Genomic DNA, 19,286 nt, shown 5'->3' with positions numbered 1-19,286 from the left:
AAGATCTCTTTTGCATTGCTGGTGGGAATGCAAGCTGGTTCAGCCACTCTGGAAAATGGTATGGAGGTTCCTCAAAAAATTAAAAATAGAACTACCCTATGACCCAGCAACTGCACTACTAGGTATTTATCCAAGGGCTACAGGTATGTTGTTTCAAAGGGGCACATGCTCCCCAATGTTTATAGCAGCACTATCAATAATAGCTAAAGTATGGAAAGAGCCCAAATGTCCATCGATGGATGAATGGATAAAGAAGAAGTGGTATATATAAACAATGGAGTATTACTCAGAAACCAAAAAGAATGAAATTTTGCCATTTGCAACAACCTGGATGGAACTAAAGGGGATTATGCAAAACGAAATTAGTCAGAGAAAGACAAATATCATATGACTTCACTCATATGAGGACTTTAAGAGACAAAACAGATGAACACAAGGGAAGGGAAACAAAAATAATATAAAAACAGGGAGGGGGACAAGACATAAGAGACAAATATGGAGAACAAACAGAGGGTTACTGGAAGGGTTGTGGGGGGGGGGTGGGCTAAATGGATAAGGGGCATTAAGGAATCTACTCCGGAAATCATTGTTGCACTATGTGCTAACTAATTTGGATGTAAATTAAAAAAAAAAAATTAAAAAAATAAGATGTCTGATGAGCCCCAAACACGCAAAATTTTGAATCCAGACTCCCAAAAGGCTAGGTGATAGAATTAATGCATGACTGAAGGTTTATGTATGTTTATAACATTATGAGTATAGTTTAAAACTAAAGATTTATGACTAAAGATGCTTTGAGGAAGACCATTAGATAAGATGTCAGAAAATCTGGCTTCCTTGCTTGGGTATTCCACAAACTGTGTTAACACTGCACTAGCTGCTTAATCTTTCTGTCTTGATTCCCTCATCAATATTTAAGTTTAAATACATCCATTCAAATGCTCCAACAGTTCATGAACAATTAACTTGAAAATGAAAAATTTTAGAGCTTTTGCAAGTAGGTGGAAATCTACCTTTCCAAAGTGATTTCCTAAGCCATCAGCTCCCACCAGCCTGCCCTGTGCCTTGTTTGCTGGCTTCTGTCCCCTTATTTATGTTTTTGAGAGAGAGATGAATGCGAGAGGGGCAGAGAGAGATGAAGAGAGAGAGAGAAGCCCAAGCAGGCTCCATGCCGTCAGCGTGGAGCCCATGTGGGGTTTCAACTCATGAACTGTGAGATCATGACCTGAGCTGAAGTCAGATGCTTAACCGAGTTACCCAGGCACCCCTCACCTCTGTACTTCTTAACCAGTCTTCAAGACTCAGACCCGTGTCCATCTCCTTGAAGTCTCCCAGACCACACACATTGGGAGTTTACACATAGTGTAGGTGAGCTCCTCAAGGACAGAGCAAGACTGATTGCTTTGGATGCTGCTCCCAGCAGCCCCCACAGCATACGTTGCAGAGTCCAGCATGAAATAAAAGGAATATTGTGGCTGTCCACTCCCCTTGATCCTTCAGACTTCCTGGCCTTCACTACACTCAACCCAAAATTCCAAGATTTCAAAGACATGAAGAGACTGACGACTTATGTCCCACAAATTAGTTACTGATGAGGCAAAAGGATCTGGTACCTGTTTCCTCATGTTTAGTTTGAATATGCACAATGATCTTGATTTGTTTAGGGAGTGTTTAGAACTAGATGTGGCTGGGCTTAACCGTGAGCCAGCCTCAGTGTTTCACCATTAACATGCATAGCCCTTGGAAAGACAACTGAGGAATCCAGCATTGAGAATTTAAGCTAACTTACTTAAAACTTCCTCATTACCAATGTGTATGTGGTTTCTACAAAGTTACGAAAACAACTGGAGCCTATATGAAAACAACTTTCACTGTCATCCATAGTAACTAATCTTAAAGTATTGTGAAATCCGATTTCATTTCTCGCTTAAGTGGAGCTAAAGTTAATCTACTTTTCACATGTGAAATATATTCATGATTCTGTCCCAAAGTGGAAAACTGATATTTAGTATTGTTAAGCCCCCGCTAAATGTCACACTAATTCATCGGCTCAACTTTGTGCTACTGTAATATTACAGTGCTCATGGGGTCAAAGCCACCAATATATGAATTCACAGACTGAAGTGAGCAGACATTGGTTCCTCCCCATGCCTACCAGAAAAAGAAAGATGAGAGACTTTCGTATGTTGCAAGTCCGGGTCTGGTTTATTTATAAAGCAATAAATATTAGAAGCACAAATAAATTGCACATGTGTAAACAAACTGTACAATGATTGATGAGAGATAAGGGAGGGTGGTTCGGAAGATTCCAAGAAGCATAATACTGTCATCCTGAATGTAAGGTAGACTAAGAGAGAAGGCACCTTAGAAGCATTTGCGGTGGACGATGGACGGGCCTGCCTCATCATACTCTTGCTTGCTAATCCACATCTGCTGGAAGGTGGACAGGGAAGCCAGGATGGAGCCCCCGATCCAGACAGAGTACTTACGCTCAGGGGGAGCAATAATCTGCAGGAAGGAAAGAAAAACTTCCAGTGAACTCTCACATTCCAGGCAACAGATCAAGCAACATGCCAGAGAGAGAGATTCGCCGAAAAAAATATTAGATGTTAATTCATTGTAACGTGAGATGCTTCATACCAGAAACTAATATGACTGAATCGAGTTTTACACACTGTCCTCTATTTCATTATTTCCATTATCAAAGGCTCTACAAAATAGAATTGCCCCACTGCCCTGAACTAGAGTATAATGTGGCAACAAGCTATATGCATGATAGAGGACAGCCCAAAAGTTGGGGACTTTTAAAACATGTCCGAAGATTTAGATTTTTTTTTTCCTTCCAAGATTTATTATTATCTGCTGCTTGAAAATGTTTTTAAAGTCTCCTATCTCAGGAAAAGTGCTAGAAAAGCTAGTAAAGTTTATAGTAGGTGGGAAGCAAAATGTGAGTTCTACTTGGAATACTAAGTCCTGCCTTGGCTCTCACACCACAGGAGTTCTTTACCTTAATCTTCATGGTGCTGGGAGCCAGGGCAGTGATTTCCTTCTGCATGCGATCAGCAATACCAGGGTACATGGTGGTACCTCCAGATAAGACATTGTTGGCATACAGGTCCTTGCGGATATCAATGTCACACTTCATGATACTGTTATAAGTTGTTTCATGGATGCCAGCAGATTCCATACCTAGAAATATGTTTAAAAAAAAAATCAAAGTGCATTCAGGCCAGGGGCCCAGGGTGGAGGGAAGAAAAGAGGACTCCTTTGTGTTGATAAACACATTTGTCTCCCATTTGTCTCTGAAACATATGTTCCTCTATAAGATGTTCCACACTGCAAGGCATTTGTGGAACAGGTGTGTCTAAAAGTGCTGACAGTTAATCCACAACAGATTCTGCCAAGACACAAACAACTGTGTTTAGCACCTGTTTGGAGTGAACACGTGCTGTATCCATCAGATGTATGGAGATATATTTGGAAAGGGTGAGACATACATTAAAATTAATGCAGTTTTTATTTATGGACCAAGATAAGATCCCGACAAGCTTCCTCTTAGAAATCATTCCCGAGGAAAGACGTGTGGTGAAATACAAGGGTCCAGTTATTACAAAGAGTATGATCATTGTTAGATTTCATGATAAGTAACTTCAGAGGGAAGTCCAGCTACATGGTAATGGAACTTACTGGAGTAAGTCAGCACTTCTGAGTAATCATTCCTTTCCTGCCGATTCTGATTATTCAACTACTATTCTGTCAGAGCCTCTATTCGGACATGAAGTCATTGTGTCATCCTTTATCATATCACTGCAACATCACAGTATGGCCATCCTTGTAATGGGCCGTTGGGATCTGAGGCTGAGCTGTGTGGGACTCTGAGCTATGACTTCTTTTAACTCAAGAGCCTCTTAATCCTTCTTGATTATAATAGACTTTACTCTGGGACACCCCCAGATTTCTAGAGAAAAGCTGTACATGTGCACCAGATGCTACAACTCACCAATGAAGGAGGGCTGGAATAGTGTCTCAGGGCAGCGGAAGCGCTCATTGCCAATAGTGATGACTTGGCCATCAGGCAGCTCATAACTCTTCTCCAGGGAGGAGGAAGAGGCAGCCGTAGCCATTTCATTCTCAAAATCCAGGGCAACATAGCACAGCTTCTCTTTAATGTCACGGACAATTTCCCGTTCAGCTGCAGAAATAAAGGTTATGACGGTCAAGTTCTGAAGAATGAAGTAGGTAGATTCTCTGGTGGAGGAAAAAAGCAGACACAATGCTGTGGCAGAGGAGACACATACACACACACACACTCACCAGTGGTGACAAAGGAGTAGCCACGCTCAGTGAGGATCTTCATGAGGTAGTCAGTGAGATCCCGACCAGCCAGATCCAGACGCATGATGGCATGGGGCAAAGCGTAGCCCTCATAGATGGGAACGTTGTGAGTTACACCATCCCCAGAGTCCAGAACAATGCCTGTCAGGAGAAACAGACAAGAACAAAGTAAATCTCCAAGGACACCACTGCTCTAGCTGTGTCAAAGCCTACTTCCAATCTTGGCTAAAAGATACTAGCACTGGGCATGGGTCCAGATAAAATTAGATCCCTTACACACAAAGAATAAAAATGAGCATAACGAGTGCTAAATCTGAAGCCAGCAACAGCTCACCCTTTTAAATATTGTAGTAGAAAAATTTCCCCAGGACACTTTCAAATGACCATCCCTTCTACCAGCCATTAGCACATTATGTAAGTATCCAGGCATGGATACTTTCCTCCCATCCAACAAATATGTGTTCTCTCTTTTTTGACTCAGACCCTATAGGAAACGTTGGTTCTCCTTGGGGATGTTTGCCCAGGGACTCTGATGGTATGGAACACATTGTGAAGAGCCTTAATACATGATCTCACATGCTTTAGGAAAGGTAAGGATCTAACCCCATGTGCTTTCAATCGTTAGAAATGCATGTGATCTGAAACTGTTGTTACCTCTCTCTCTTATCTCGGACACCTTCCCAGGAAGTGTGAGGGCAGGGATCATTCCTTTTGCAACTGGGGAAGCTGATTCATAGCAAGGTCAGTGCCTTAGGAATGTGCTTAATCAGTGACTGTCTCCACAGCCCAAACATACCTGTGGTACGGCCAGAAGCATACAGGGACAGCACCGCCTGGATGGCTACGTACATGGCAGGGACATTGAAGGTCTCAAACATGATCTGAGTCATCTTCTCACGGTTGGCCTTAGGGTTCAGTGGTGCCTCAGTCAGCAGGGTGGGGTGCTCCTCAGGGGCCACGCGGAGCTCGTTGTAGAAGGTATGGTGCCAGATCTTCTCCATGTCATCCCAGTTGGTGATGATGCCGTGCTCAATGGGGTACTTGAGAGTTAGGATACCTCGCTTGCTCTGGGCCTCATCACCCACGTAGGAGTCCTTCTGACCCATACCCACCATGACTCCCTAGAAGAAGAAAAAGATGGGAAAGTCAAGCTTCCACTATTTCAGGAATATAACAGATGCCTCATAAATTTACATCTAACTGGCCAAGGAACATCTTATAAATACCAAAAATAACAAAAAATAGAATTTTACCTCAATTTAGAAATATCATTTAAAATCAATCTAGTACCTTCCCCTTATCTACCCCCCGCCAATCCCCAGGTATAATTCTATTCTTTAAAATATAACTAGGGAAAGAGGAATGAAGCTACTTCACCAAAGAAGTACAGCCTCACCTCATTTTAAAAATACCATAATGCCTTCATTAAATTATTAAGTCCATCACCCATGTCAACTAGAATATAAATGACTGAATTAATGACACATTGCATTTCTCCTAAGAAAAGATTTTGACATTTATCAAGTGAACATAAAAAGATGGGCTGATATGCCATTATCACTCCACAAGCGAAATCCAGCCTGCCCAGAGCTGGCCTGAAGTACCCATCAGTCACCACCACTGAGGCATACAGCTGTAGCCCTGGCAGCCTGTCTGGCCAGGCATGTGGCAAAGCCAGAGAGTGTGGCATTTCTTTTAATAAGCAAGGTGGTATGTCACTATCCCCATGGCACTTGCTGCCTCTGTCACGCCTGGCTTCTAAAAATGCAGCAGCCAGGAAGCAGACAGATTACATCCTCTGAGAGCCCAGAAAGCTGGCTGTGAAGGAGGAATGTGGGCTGGGTCCCGGTTGGTGGAGAGAAGTTGTATCGTTGCAAGTTTTGAGCAGGACTGAAAAGGGAGGCCGAGGGAAAGACTGGAGTGTGGAAGGGGCAGGGAAAAGGCGGAGTACTGAACATGAAGGTGGGGAGTGGAGGGGCGAAGCCGCTGACTTTTCACACAAGGAGTGGGCCCCTTGGAGAGCTCTGTCCCTGAAAGGTGGAAGGGGGACCCGTGCGCACTGGGCGGTGTGAGTATTGTTTGTCCTGGCTTGGATCTGAGGCTAATCCATCTTTTCCTTATTTGACCCGAGCAGTTCATGACACAGGGGCGTCAGGTGAGACAGTTCCTGGATTGCTGGCCTGAGGAAGTGGCAGGAAGGGGTGTGGAGTGGGGCTGGAGACCGCCCCAGGTAAGAGCAGGCCAGTCGGGGCGGGAGGTTTACCTGGTGGCGCGGGCGGCCCACGATGGACGGGAAGACGGCACGGGGCGCGTCATCCCCAGCGAAGCCCGCCTTCACCAGCCCGGAGCCGTTGTCGCACACAAGAGCGGTGGTCTCCTCGTCGTCGCACATCCTGGCACAGCTTCGGCGGGGTCTGCAGGTGGAGAACCGGGTGGCCCGCCCTCACTGCCTGCGGTGGCGCTGGCCTCCTCCCACCCGGAGGAAAGGACAGAGCAGAGGAGGGTTGGGGGCGACGGGGGGAACGCCTGCCGTCTCCCTTCCCGTCGGGGCGGGAGAGGAAGGGTGGGAGGAGGCTGCGGAGGTTGAGGGGGAAGTGCATAGAGCAGGGGAGCGGAGGCCACCCAGGCTCCCCGGCCAGGAGTCACGCTCTGTCCCGGGGGCAAGGAGGTACCGTCACCCCGTAGCAAGCCCTCCCCAGCTCTTCACATGTTTGCCCTTCGGCGAACTGAGAGCCCACCTGGGTCCCAACCACACCCCCACGCCCAAGCCCCCGCTGGAGGAAAACGCGCACGACAGCAGGGACCCCAAACGCCCCGTGGGGGCGGGGGCCGCAGGGTTCGCGTTCTGCGCGCCCCTCTCTTGTTGTGACGACCCGGGACAACAGAAGTTAGAACCAAATCCAGAAGTTTGGTCTTTAAAAAAAAAAAAAAAAAAAAAAAGTGGCGGCGCGGCAGTAGCGGGGCCCGCCGGCTCGGGGCGGGCGGGCGCTGACTCACCGTCCGCGGGTCGGGCTCGGCTCGGCTCGGGCGTCAGGCGCTGGGAGGCCGGCGCGGGGCGCGCCGCTTTATAGTGCGCTGACGGACGGGGTCAGTTGGAGCGGCCGGGGGCAGGGGTGGGGGGCCTGGCCGGCCACCTTGCCTTATTTGGTCGCCTTCGCACCACTGAGGAGCGCCCAGGCCATTCATGGAGCCAAGGGCAGGGGAGAGGATCAGCCAGGGGGCTCCCAGACCATGTAAGGAAGGGGAGGGGGCAACCAGGGGGATGGCCAAATAGGGAGCGAGGGAGGGGCGGGCGGCGAAGGGTAGGGGGCAGGGGAAGACTGAATGACGCCAGCCCACCTCCTCCCCCTTCTTGGATGGAGGTGCACCCTGGGTGTGCTGTGGGTTTGTTCCTCCGCGGCCCCGCCAGCCTGAGACAATAAGCCACATACAAGCCGGAAGGCTTGGCTCTCTTCCCTCTGCTGAGGGGTCCTGACAGCTGGACCGGGACAGCAAAGGAGCGACAGCAGCTTCTCATCTTCCAGGACTGGAAGCCCTGGCAGTCCTCGTGGGCGCTCAAGGCACCACACCAGCACATTTGGGTGGCCAGAAAAGGGGCACCTGGGACAGGTCACCCTTCTGGTCTAGTCCCCACCGGCCTGGGTGACTTGATTCAGGTTGCTGGTGTCACGCTCCTCTAGGTCAGAAAGCGGAGGTTAACCAAGGCCACCCTGACCCCCGGCTCATGCGTGGCTTCGGGTGTGGCTAGGGAAGAGGCTCAGAACTGCAGTAAGATCCTGGCCAAGTCTTGCTGGAGAAGGGGCCAGGTTTCCCCCAGCACAGAGAGCTGGTGGCTCTCCCCCTACTGCCAAGGTTCTGCTCAAATTCAGACTCCTGTCTTCAGGCTAGAAAAGGATCCCCTACTGCCAAAGTGAAAGAAGGAGGGAATGCCAGAAGTGGTGTGTGCACTTGGCTGGTGGATAGATGAACATCTGTAAACTGGGGGCAAAGGCCTTTATGCCAGGTGGAGATGAGACTGAAAGAGCAAATATTCTTGTCAAGAAGATAACCGCAGCTTCAACCAAATGCACACATCACAGGACAGCAGAGTTAGAAAAGCAGAGCCTTGCCTCCATGCCACCCCCACCCTTTGAACTACTGAATCAGAATTGGCAAGATGCCCAGTTGATTTCTACGTACATAAGAGTGTGAGAAGCAGTGGTATAAATGACAGCGGCTCCTTCATGCAAACAGATGTAGAAGGACTACATCTTGGGACGTTGGAGAAGGGAACAGAGAGATGACATGAACCGGGGAGAGGAGAAAGGAACAGAGAGACCTAAGAAGGACACACACGCATCACTGATTCGCTGTGGGGTGCCCTGTGTTCTCGGTTCTTGACTGGCACTTTGATTTTTAATGCTTGTGTTCTCCCTCCCGCTCACACCAGTTAAAAATAGAAAACTGGGCACAAGGCATTCATCTCTAGAGTGGTCTTGGATTGATATGCTGAGGAGGTCTACTGATTAGATACTTGTCCAGACTAGGGAATGTTGGGCCCTCCCTGCTGAGCTCCCCAACCATGTTTGGGTTGGTCTGGAGAAGAAACTGTGTGGGCAGCTGGGTGATGGAGCCGGGTGAGGGGTCTGGCTGGGGTCATGCCCTGCCACACAATACGCCTTTTACAATGAACATGCTGGTGGACAGGATGCAAACAGTGGAGCTGCCTCAGCTCAAGCATTTGCAGAAGAAAAAGGAGAAATGGGACTGGTGTTATAGCCAGACGGCCCTGGGTTCAAATCCTGGCCTCCCTCACTTCTGGTGCATTTGGTCTTGGGCAAGTCACTTCACTTTCCTGAGCCTCAATTTTCCCCTCTGAAAAAGGACACAATAATGATAACTCTTTTCTGCCAGGGGTTATTATCAAAATAATTAGGGACAAGTGATAGAATCCACATAGGAGATACAAAGCAAATGGTCACCGTTACAGTTCAGGAACAGTGATACTCTTGGAGGCAGCAGTAGCTTGCTCTTTTGAAGAATTGGGTCAATTTCATTCATTTATTGATTCAGCAAATATTTATGGGATAGGAACTGTGTTAGTCACAGGGATGCAGTGATAAGTGAAACAGAGCAGCTCATACTCCAGGGCAATTACAGCAAAGTCAGAGCCACTGATGGAGCATGTTGGGGTGAAAAAGGAGGGAATCACTGTGATAGTCATGAAAAGAGGGATCCAAAAGAGGGGTCAGAGAAAGACTTATTTTTTTTTAACATTTATTTATTTTTGAGACACAGAGAAGAGACAGAGCATGAACAGGGGAGGGGGAGATACAGAATCTGAAGCAGGCTCCAGGCTCTGAGCTGTTTGTCAGCACAGAGCCCGGCACAGGGCTTGAACTCATGAACTGCGAGACCATGACCTGAGCTGAAGTTGGACGCTTAACCAACTGAGCCACCCAGGCACCCCAAAGCCTTCTTGAAGAAGTATCACTTCATTGTCTTCAAAGTAGAGTAGGACTGAAATCCGTGGACATTTGTGTGAAAGCAAGTTTCGACCTGGAGTGGCGGATGGCAGATTTCCACGTTCACTGCCATATGTGCAAAGGGAATTCCTGGAAAGTCCAGTTTATCACTGAGCACCAAGGCCATTGACCCGAAGCCTTTGTCAATACTTCCAGGGCTCAGGAGGCCAATTCCAGCCCACCCACCTTGAGATCAGTCTGCTCTGGTGGGAGTGGGTAGGTGGGTGGAGCCCCGAGACCAGTTTCTTAAGACAATCTAACGCTTAAAATGTTTTTTAAAACAGTTTCATTTCTTTCCCATTCAAAACAAAACGCAGGGGTACCTAGGTGGCTCCGCGGGTTGAGCATTCAACTTCTCGCCAGGTCACGATCTCACAGTTCTTGAGTTTGAGCCCCACGTCGGGCTTGGTGCTGTCAGCGAGGAGCCTGCTTTGGATCCTCCGTCCCCCTCTCTCTGCCCCTGCCCCACTTGTGCTCTCTCTCAAGAAGGAATAAACATTAAATAAATAAAACAGAACATATTTTCATATGCATTATATTATGGCAAGAAAGAACACTTTTTTCCTTCGAAGATGTTGATAGTTCAATATTTATTAATTGTAATACTACTCAATTTCCACATTTTACAACTCTGGACCCTATTTTATATATTTTAAAATATAAGTCAATGGGAAAGTAAGATTCAATGACTGATTTTTTTTTTTTTTTTAAGTGCACACTCACAGGATAGCATGCAAGTGAGTGAGGGGCAGAGAGCGGGGAGGGGAAGAGAGAGAGAGAGGGAGAAGCAGGGGCTGACCCAGGGCTTGTGTTTTTGCCTGAAGCGGGACTCGTGCTCACCTGATGTGGGACTTGAACTCACAAACTGTGAGATCATGACCTGAGCCAAAGTTAGTTGCTTAACGACTAAGCCACCCAGGCACCCCCTGATTTTCATTTGATACAATTTTTGAGGGATCCATTTAATTTGAAAATTAAGATTGGCTTCTGTCACATTTACTTATGTACAAATAACCTCTCCTCTGTGGTGCAGCCTCGATATTCCGTTTCCTTTTTAATTGTGGCAAAATATACATAACCTATCATTTCCCATCTTAACCATTTAAGCTTGTACAGCTCAGCAGTGTTAAGTATATTCACATTGTTGTGCAACCACTCTCCCAATTTCATTTTTCCATGCGAATTTGGGTTAAAGTGACTTCAGAAGCCAGGAGTGGCTGTGTCCTACAGTGTGAGAAAGACTGGTCTAAACCCTCTGAGGCAGGGAGCCATTGCGCCTGTTTCGCCAGAGGTCACTGAGATGAGCAAAGGGAAGAGTGAGGATTCACCTCCAGACACCTGGCTGTGCCCTGTTCCGACCACCACCTGAAATGCCTTCCCAGACTCTACCTGGGCTGCTGTTTCTCAGAGTGGAACGTTAGAACCACTTGCAGCCAAATTCCCGGGACTGTCTAGTAGTCCAGGTTCCACCCTGGGAGATTGAGTCTGCATTTTTAAATAAGTCACTGCCTCTCTTTCCCAGGTGATTCATGGAGGGAGAAACCTGGCCGCACTGCCTGGATGTTTCTGCCCCTCCTCACGGAGCTATGCTCAATGCTGCCCAAGCTGCCAGCCCTGGCCAGAGTCCAGCTTGGCTGACCTTGAGCATCCAGGGCGGGAGGGAAAGCCGGGGTATGTCCCCAGGGCTCTTAAGGGCCCTTGAGGCCCTTCTGGGCAGGGATAGGCCATGAGGCAGACGTGCAGGGCAGGCTAAAGGAACAGAAGGTGGGACAGTTCCCGCTGCCCTTGCCTCGAGGGAAGCCTGTTTGGTCCACCATCTGCTGGGATCTGGAAGGGAGCGGCCGGCCTCCTCCTCCGGGCACTGGGGGATTAGCAGTCACTTATCTCAGCTGTTCCTCCATTGGAGGTGTCGCAGTATTTACAGAGAAGCCAGAAACAGACTTAGCCACACTTAATTCCTCCCCATGAGCCCTCCCCACCTCCCCTGTGGCCCCTCCTGCATTCCTCCGGCAAGGAGGGAGGGAGAGGCTCTTTCTAGACCACACTAAGGGTGGGTGGGGGGAGCCAGCTTTCTGAAACATTTCTATTTTCTTCCCCTACACATTTGTTCACTCCCACTGCCCTCTGGCTGGGGCTGGGTTTCAGTTTTCATGAAAAGAAGAAAGTGACGTGACTGTGAGGGTTGCAGGGCCCCCACACATCCTGGCGCTCAGAATTCAATACCGAGGCATGCCTAATCTCCACCACATGCTTTCCCATGTTTCACACGCAACCACCAAAGAGATTAACCCAGGGGGAGGGTATTTCAACTCTCCACGGATTCTGCTCTTGGCAGATTCTGGCAGTGGCTGCCTTCTGACATGAGAGGTCCGAATGGTGATGAACCATTTAATGAGATTTTGAAAAGGAGGACAAAGCAAGGAGGAAGGGAGAAGAGGAAGCAGGAGGTAGAAAGGGGGGATTTCTTCTGGATCTTGGAGCCACATGGGTCTAACAATCTAAAAGCTACATTTTCATTCCCTCTATCCTGATGTAAGTCCAGGAAATCACAAAGGATCTCTAATAAGCTTTTTTAATTCCTTAAAAGGACTTTTGCCCTCCAAGAATGAAATGCTGATGCTCACAGGTTTCTGTTTGGAAGGTGTTTCTCTTAGCTCAGATTTGGCTTGCTCCCCACACCGGCAATAAGTCTATTTATGGAGTTTCAGTTTCTCAAGTGTTACCTGGAACAAGCCTGGCTTTCCTGGAGAGCCCAGGTGTGCTATTGCCCAACCTAAGCCTGACCGTGTTTCATGCTCATACACGTGCCAGAGAGACTGCGTAGGTGAGATCTGTGAGCTCAGAGATGACAGCCACTTTTCATTCACCTGCACACCATGGAGCCCATCTCTTCCCCATGAAAGGTTGGGCATTCATTCATTCGACACACAATAATAGTAGTAGGAATACTACTCGCTAACATTTCCTGAGCACTTGCTGGGGGCCATGCACTAACTGGAGACTATACGTGGGTGCATGGTCCACTAGAAGCTTTCTAGATGAAGCGAGACTGGCTGCACAATCTGCAGAACTGCCCTTTGATGTGATGTCACCGGCTTATACTGAGGGGATGTGTAAGAAGTAGACCGCCTCTGTCACAAACTGAGGTACCACGGCCTCGATTGCAAAAATGTTGTCACCAGCATTCACCAAAGGACACTGCCGTCTCTATGAGCCTTTTAGAAAAATTTCCTTGCTGGCTCTAGTACCAACAACAATAGCACTTTAGCGGTGTCTGGCTGGCTCAGTTAGTTAAGTATCTGACTCGGTTTCGGCTCAGGTCATAATCTCAAGATTTGTAAGTTCGAACACCACATTGGGCTCTGAGCTGACAGAGAAGAGCCTGCTTGGGATTCTGTCTCTCTCCCTCTCTCCCTGCCCTTCCCCCATGCTCACTCTCTCTCTTTCTCTCCCAAAAATAAATAAACTTAAAAAAAAAAAAACCCAAAAGACAGTAGCATTCTGTCAAGTAACTGGTTTGTTTTGATCTTGTAGATCCTGAATCCAGTGACTCACCAGGTATTTCTTTTGGGAGGGGCTAAAAAAAATCTTAGAAAGCCACCCATGTGGCCCATTTGTTAACATGATTACAAATCATTATGGTCCATTTTACATGCCCACTTCAACTTCTCGTTTTTCTTTGTCTTCCACTGTTAACCTTTGTCTCTCTTTGTAAGCTGCTGTAAAACTTTTGTGGGACAAAACAAAGGATGGATGAATAAATAGAGAAGACTGAACTCTGGGGACAGTGGAGAGAATAGGCAGCCAGGAGTCCAGATGACTGGCATACGTCTGTAGGTTCCTTTCATCCCTGTGCAAGTGTTGTATTGCTTTGATTTCCCTCTTAATATCATGATAAGTATAACTGGAAACATAGAATAACATCTCCCCCAGCACAAAATAATATGTGCTTATTGTGGTGAACCGGAAAACACTGGCCAGAAAAGTACAAAGAAAAAGACATGTCTGGTTGAGTTTTTTTAGCCCTATATTTTAGCATCCCTAAAATAAAACTAAATGTGATATGAAATTCATGAGGCCTTGGCTTCCATATCTACTTAACAGGCGCGGGACTGAGGAAAGACAGCCTCCTATTCTGGTAGTCTGCAAGAATGTCCACTTGTTCTTCAAAGAGAGACACGCAATGCAAGGAATTTACATTTAAAGTATTTCTTGGCTTTACTATTATAATCTAAATTATCTCTAGTCAACAGCTGGAACCAAAGAATGCCAAGTTGGGAGCAGGGTCTGCTCTTAAGATTGTACCATCTATATCTCACTTATATATTTTAGAGGGCAGGTGTTAGTTTCCAATTCAGCTGTTGAACTCTTTCAAAATTGCAGTCTAAAAACAGAGATCTATTACTAACATAAAACTCGGCCATATAAATATGTTGCTGGAGGCTTTGTCTGTATGTGGGGAGTTGGAAAGTAGTTGTTTGAGGGAACAGGTCTACAGTAATTATATGATCAGTATTTCCCAGTTCCTCTTGGTTAGGGCTACAGATAACCAATTCATCTCCCCCCAAGCCCCAGAGCCTCTAATTTAATTTCAAAAATTAGAAAAATAATAAAGATAAAGGCTTTGCCTAAAACCAGTGATCTGTATTAACTAGGGGAAGGGAACAGAGATGGTTTCTCCAAAATAAGAACAACTGAAAAGCCTTCTCAAGCAGTTGAGTGTGGATGCTGGCCCTCACATAAATAACTAGGGCTAGGTGCTTCTGGCATTTCAGAGAGAAGACCCAACCTTCAATAACTGAGAATGGAAATGAATCAGCCATTAAACCATGATGTGGCTTTGACAAATGATGAGAAAAATCTCGAGCATGATCGAAAGAATGTAACAGAGTAAAGTATTACATCACCAAAGAAATACCTGCAAGAACTGGATAGATCTCAGGTGAGAACATTCTTTATGGAAGAACAGGAAGGGTGTCCTCTAAATTCTATTCAGATAATGCAGTTTTCTGGGGAGAGATTCTAACTGCTGTTTAACATTATAGCTCAGTGTTTATAACTGCCACAAAAGGTTCATGCTGGGCCCATCTCCCCACCAGTGGGTATAAAGCCATCTTCTTCCTGGGTCCTCTGCCCAGTGAGAAGAGAGTCCAGAGCTTTTTTCCTGAGGGTGCAGGAAGGGAGCCCTAAAACCCTACACCAAGCTGACCCTTCAGATTGGCGTAACGGGTCATTTCTGGTGTCCAGCCGAAGATCACATTATTATGCTGTTGGCTCAAGGTGGTGAGTGGGGATGAGGAAGGGGGCAGGGGGATGGTGATGGGGGAGTGACCTACAACCCCTCTACCCTTCCCATGAAACCTGACATACAGATACTGGTGCAAGGGCTGAGGCTTTGCTTTTACACTGGGCAGTAGAAAATCTAGGGTAAACATGGGCTCGTTTTGTCCAACTGAGGGATGTGGGCCCCAAAATGGTAATAGGAAAGTCAAAACAGATCCCTTGTTTATTAGAACAGCTCCAGTGTTCTAGAAGTGCCCACACCTCAGGCTTAAATATTAAACCCTAAAATATCGTTCTGTATCCTATAACTTTATGTAGTCAGATTTTTCTGTGATCTAGAAACTAACCTTTATTCTGACTACATATGAGAGGTTAAATGTTAAGCTTGCCTACTTTCTCACCTGGAATAGATTTGTGTGAATCTGAGAGAATCAGTCATGAGTAAAAGATTTATTGCTTTGGGACTCCTTTGTGGCTCAGTGGGTTAAGCATCTATCTGACTCTTGGTTTCAGCTCAGGTCATGATCTCACAGTTTTGTGAATTTGAGTCCCGTATTGGCCCTGTGCTGGCAGCATGGAGCCTGCTTGGGATTTTCCCTCTCCCTCTCCTTCTGCCCCTTGCCTACTGGCACTGTCTCTCTCTCAAAATAAAAAAAAAATAATAAAAATATTCTTGCTTCTATTTCCTACATTTCATAGAGTACACCTTTCCAAAGCATCTGATTCAGTCATAATCACACAAACAGGTTTTCAAAAACTTCAAAGTTGGTGTTGAGCAGTGGCTAAGAATGAACAGATGTTCTTTGTTTCTTCAGATAATAGTGGGTATAGAAGCTCTAGATAACATTTTATAATGTTGCCACACTGAGACTGTGATACATATGAATATACCTTTTCCTCAAAAATGTGCATGGTAGAGGGGCACCTGGGTGGCTCAGTCAGTTAAGTGTCTGACTTCAGCTCAGGTCATGATCTTGCAGTCTGTGAGTTTGAGCCCCGCATCAGGCTCTGTGCTGACAGCTCAGAACCTGGAGCCTGCTTCAGATTCTGTGTCTTCCTCTCTCTCTGCCCCTTCCCTGCTCATGCTTTGTCTCTCTCTGTCTCAAAAATAAACACATTAAAAAAAATTTTTTTTCAATGTTCAAGGTAGAAAAAACATGGTACCTGATTGTCAGAACCTGTGTCATTTCCAGTAAAGTATCTCTTACCCTCCCTGTCTCTCTGAACAGTATTTCAATTCTCAGCAGCAACCAAAAGAGCATCCCATTCTCAGTAACTGGTTTTGAACAAAAGATTTCAAATAATTTCCCTGGGAAATTCCAGCTTGCTTTCACCTATGCAGAAGCTTAAGAATGTTCTTACTCTCTCATTTTACAAATCACTGAGCAAAATTTTTCAGATGAATAAACCTTTGATTTGCAAAAGCATTATTTTTTTAAATTTTATTTTTAATATTTTTGACAGAGAGAGAGACAGAGCATGAGTAGGGGAGGGTCAGAGAGAGAGGGAGACACAGAATCTGAAGCAGGCTCCAGGCTCTGAGCTGTCCGCACAGAGCCCGACACAGGGCTCGAACTCACAGACTATGAGATCATGACCTGAGCTGAAGTTAGACGCTCAACCGACTGAGCCACCCAGGCACCCCAAAAAAGCATTATTTTTTAAAAAATGTTTATTTATTTATTTTAGAGATAGATTCCCAGAACACGAGTGGGGGAGGGGAGAGGGAGACAGAGAGAGAGGGAGACAAGAGAATCCAAACTAAGCAGGCTCCAAGCTGTCAGTGCAGATCCCACTTGGGGCTTGAACTCACGAACCATGAAATCATGACCTGAGCCAAAGTCAGATACTTAACCGATTGAGCCACCCAGGTGCCCGGAAAAAGCATTATTATTTTTTTTTTAAGTTTATTTATTTATTTTGAGAGAGAGACAGCAGGGGAGGGACAGAGAGAGAGAGGGAGGGAGGGAGAGAATCCCAAGCAGACTCAACACTGTCAGTACGGAGCCCAACTCGGGGCTCGATCCCACAAATGAGGAGATGATGACCTGAGCTAAAATCCAGAGTCAGACGCTCCATCAACTGAGCCACCCAGGCACCTCTGAAAAAGCCTTATTTTTAACTAAATAGAAAATAGTGATGCTTATTGTGCAAATGTAGATATGAACAGGAGGAAACATACAGTTTTGTAGCTAAGTGGGGTTCCCTTGAAATCAAGACGTGGCTTTTTAATCTGTCCATTTAATCAATATGTATTAAATGCCTTTCTCTGCGCACCAAGAAAACACTTAACACTCTTCTAGGTAGTATATAAACCTGACCATCCGCCACAAACACCTGTGCTAAGCAGCATAAAAAAGTACTGAATCAAGGCAGGGGGGTTGGGGAGAGGGAGAGAGTCCTTCTCATGGCACTTGAGCACGACTTCATAGTCTGTGGATTTTGAACAGAGCCTATAAGAACTAATTCAGTGGTTTCCTCCTACCCTAACCCACACCAATCTGGCATAATTTAGCAAATGAGTTTGAGAGGGGGTCAGGACTACTCAAGGCCAGGATTCAAAGATTGAAAAACAACAACAACTGGAGATTTAGTATAAAGCTGACAAATTTTAGTATATTGGGCTGTATTTGTGCAATTATTTTCTGTCCTAATCGTTTTTTAAAAAATGAAGAGTACAGATGAAGATATGTTTGTTTCCTCCTGGAATAATTACAGTTTGTTCAACAGGCACCCACTGAATGCCCACTGCACACCACATGCTACACTTCTGAGAAGACAACCTTCCAGGTTCCATGTGAACTCAGAAATACGCACACTACTGAAGATGCCACTGAAATGGCATTCTCTGTCTCTCTCTCTCTCTCTTTTTTTTTTTTTTTGTATTTATTTATTTTGGGGAGAGCACAAGTGTGGGAGGGACAGAGAGAGGGGAACAGAGGATCTGAAAGGGACTCTGTGCTGACAGGCTGACAGCAGTGAGCAGATGTGGGGCTTGAACTCATGAACTGCAAGATCATGGCATGAGTGGAAGTCAGACGCTTGACTGAGCCCCCCAGGTGACCCGTGAAATGGCCTTTTCAAGTGAGAAATGTGCATACATGTGTATATGTGTGCATGCATATGAGTGTGTGTGCATATGTGTGCGTGTGTTTGCATGCATATGCATGTGTTTTAAAGGGTAGCCCCATCTTAACTGAAAGCTTGAACAGATTTGAGAGACAGTTCTTTCCCACTTACCCCAAATCACCTCCCATGACCAATTGTAAAAAATTTCCCAGGACTGAGAAGTTTTAAGTTTGCTTGTACACAGACACCTTTGACTGCTGGGGCACCTGCGGGGCTCAGTCAGTTGAGCATCCAACTTCAGCTCAGGTCATGATCTCGCAGTTCATGAATTTGAGCCCCACATCGGGCTCACTGCTGTTAGCAAAGACCTTGCTTTGGATCCTCTGTACCCTTCTCTCTGTCCCTCCCCCATTTGCACGCATGTGCTCTCTCTCTCTCAAAGATAAATAAGACCTTAAAAAAAGAAAATGAAAGAAAACTTTGACTGCTGAAGCCTGTTTCTAAAAAATCTAACCAAACACACCAAAACTATCATCAGAGGAGAGGGTGTTGAAAGGCAAGAGAAGAAGGAACCTATCACATTTTCCATTTACGTATTGTTTAATATTTTTCCAGAAACATGTATTAATTTTTATAAATTTCAGAAAGGAGGAAAATAATGTAATTTAACATCTTCTTGCTTAAAATCCAGCATGTTTTTGTCTTGCTTACCCAATGGAGGTTTCCACATAATAACCTCCACCTACTTGAAGAAAGATACTGCCTCTCTGAGAGATGTTTTGGACCTTGTTCACCAGTGGTGCTGTTTTTAAAACCGTCCTCATATTTGGTCAGTCATCTAATTCTGCTCCAAGACGTCTACGTGCAATACAATCTCTTCTAGCCAGATTGGCTGGGGTATTGGGTTTCTGACACAGTGGAAAACAACCATTGTTTACAGAATTAAACTCGTCTAAATACACTCACACAAAACTGCAGAGAAGATACTTTCATTTTCTTTGATGCTTCAGAAGCTATTCACAGAATATTCTCATTTTGAACACAAATTCTTGTCACATGCCAAGGTATGTAACACACACACATCTATGAGACATG

General features: G+C 45.9%; 1 protein-coding gene across 2 annotated transcripts; it reads right to left on the bottom strand.

The window, feature by feature from the left end:
- Positions 1 to 2,201: 2,201 nt before the first annotated feature.
- ACTC1 (actin alpha cardiac muscle 1) lies at positions 2,202 to 6,756 on the bottom strand. Of its 2 annotated transcripts, none has more exons than XM_047074521.1 (6): positions 6,599 to 6,756; positions 5,132 to 5,456; positions 4,315 to 4,476; positions 4,001 to 4,192; positions 3,008 to 3,189; positions 2,202 to 2,508 (listed from the first exon to the last, which is right to left on the bottom strand). In XM_047074521.1, the coding sequence occupies exons 1-6, from the start codon at positions 6,725 to 6,727 to the stop codon at positions 2,365 to 2,367; spliced, it is 1,134 nt and encodes a 377-aa protein (XP_046930477.1). In that variant the 5' UTR covers positions 6,728 to 6,756; the 3' UTR covers positions 2,202 to 2,364. The 2 variants fall into 2 exon arrangements, with proteins under 2 accessions (XP_046930477.1, XP_046930478.1); XM_047074522.1 differs by having other exon boundaries at positions 5,132 to 5,327.
- Positions 6,757 to 19,286: the final 12,530 nt, after the last annotated feature.

Source organism: Lynx rufus, unplaced genomic scaffold, assembly GCF_022079265.1.
Source record: "Lynx rufus isolate CCGP_SWC_20201006 ecotype Redwood Valley unplaced genomic scaffold, mLynRuf1.p SCAF_13, whole genome shotgun sequence".
Lineage (NCBI taxonomy): Eukaryota > Metazoa > Chordata > Mammalia > Carnivora > Felidae > Lynx > Lynx rufus.
This window is presented reverse-complemented; position numbering and strand designations above follow the sequence as displayed.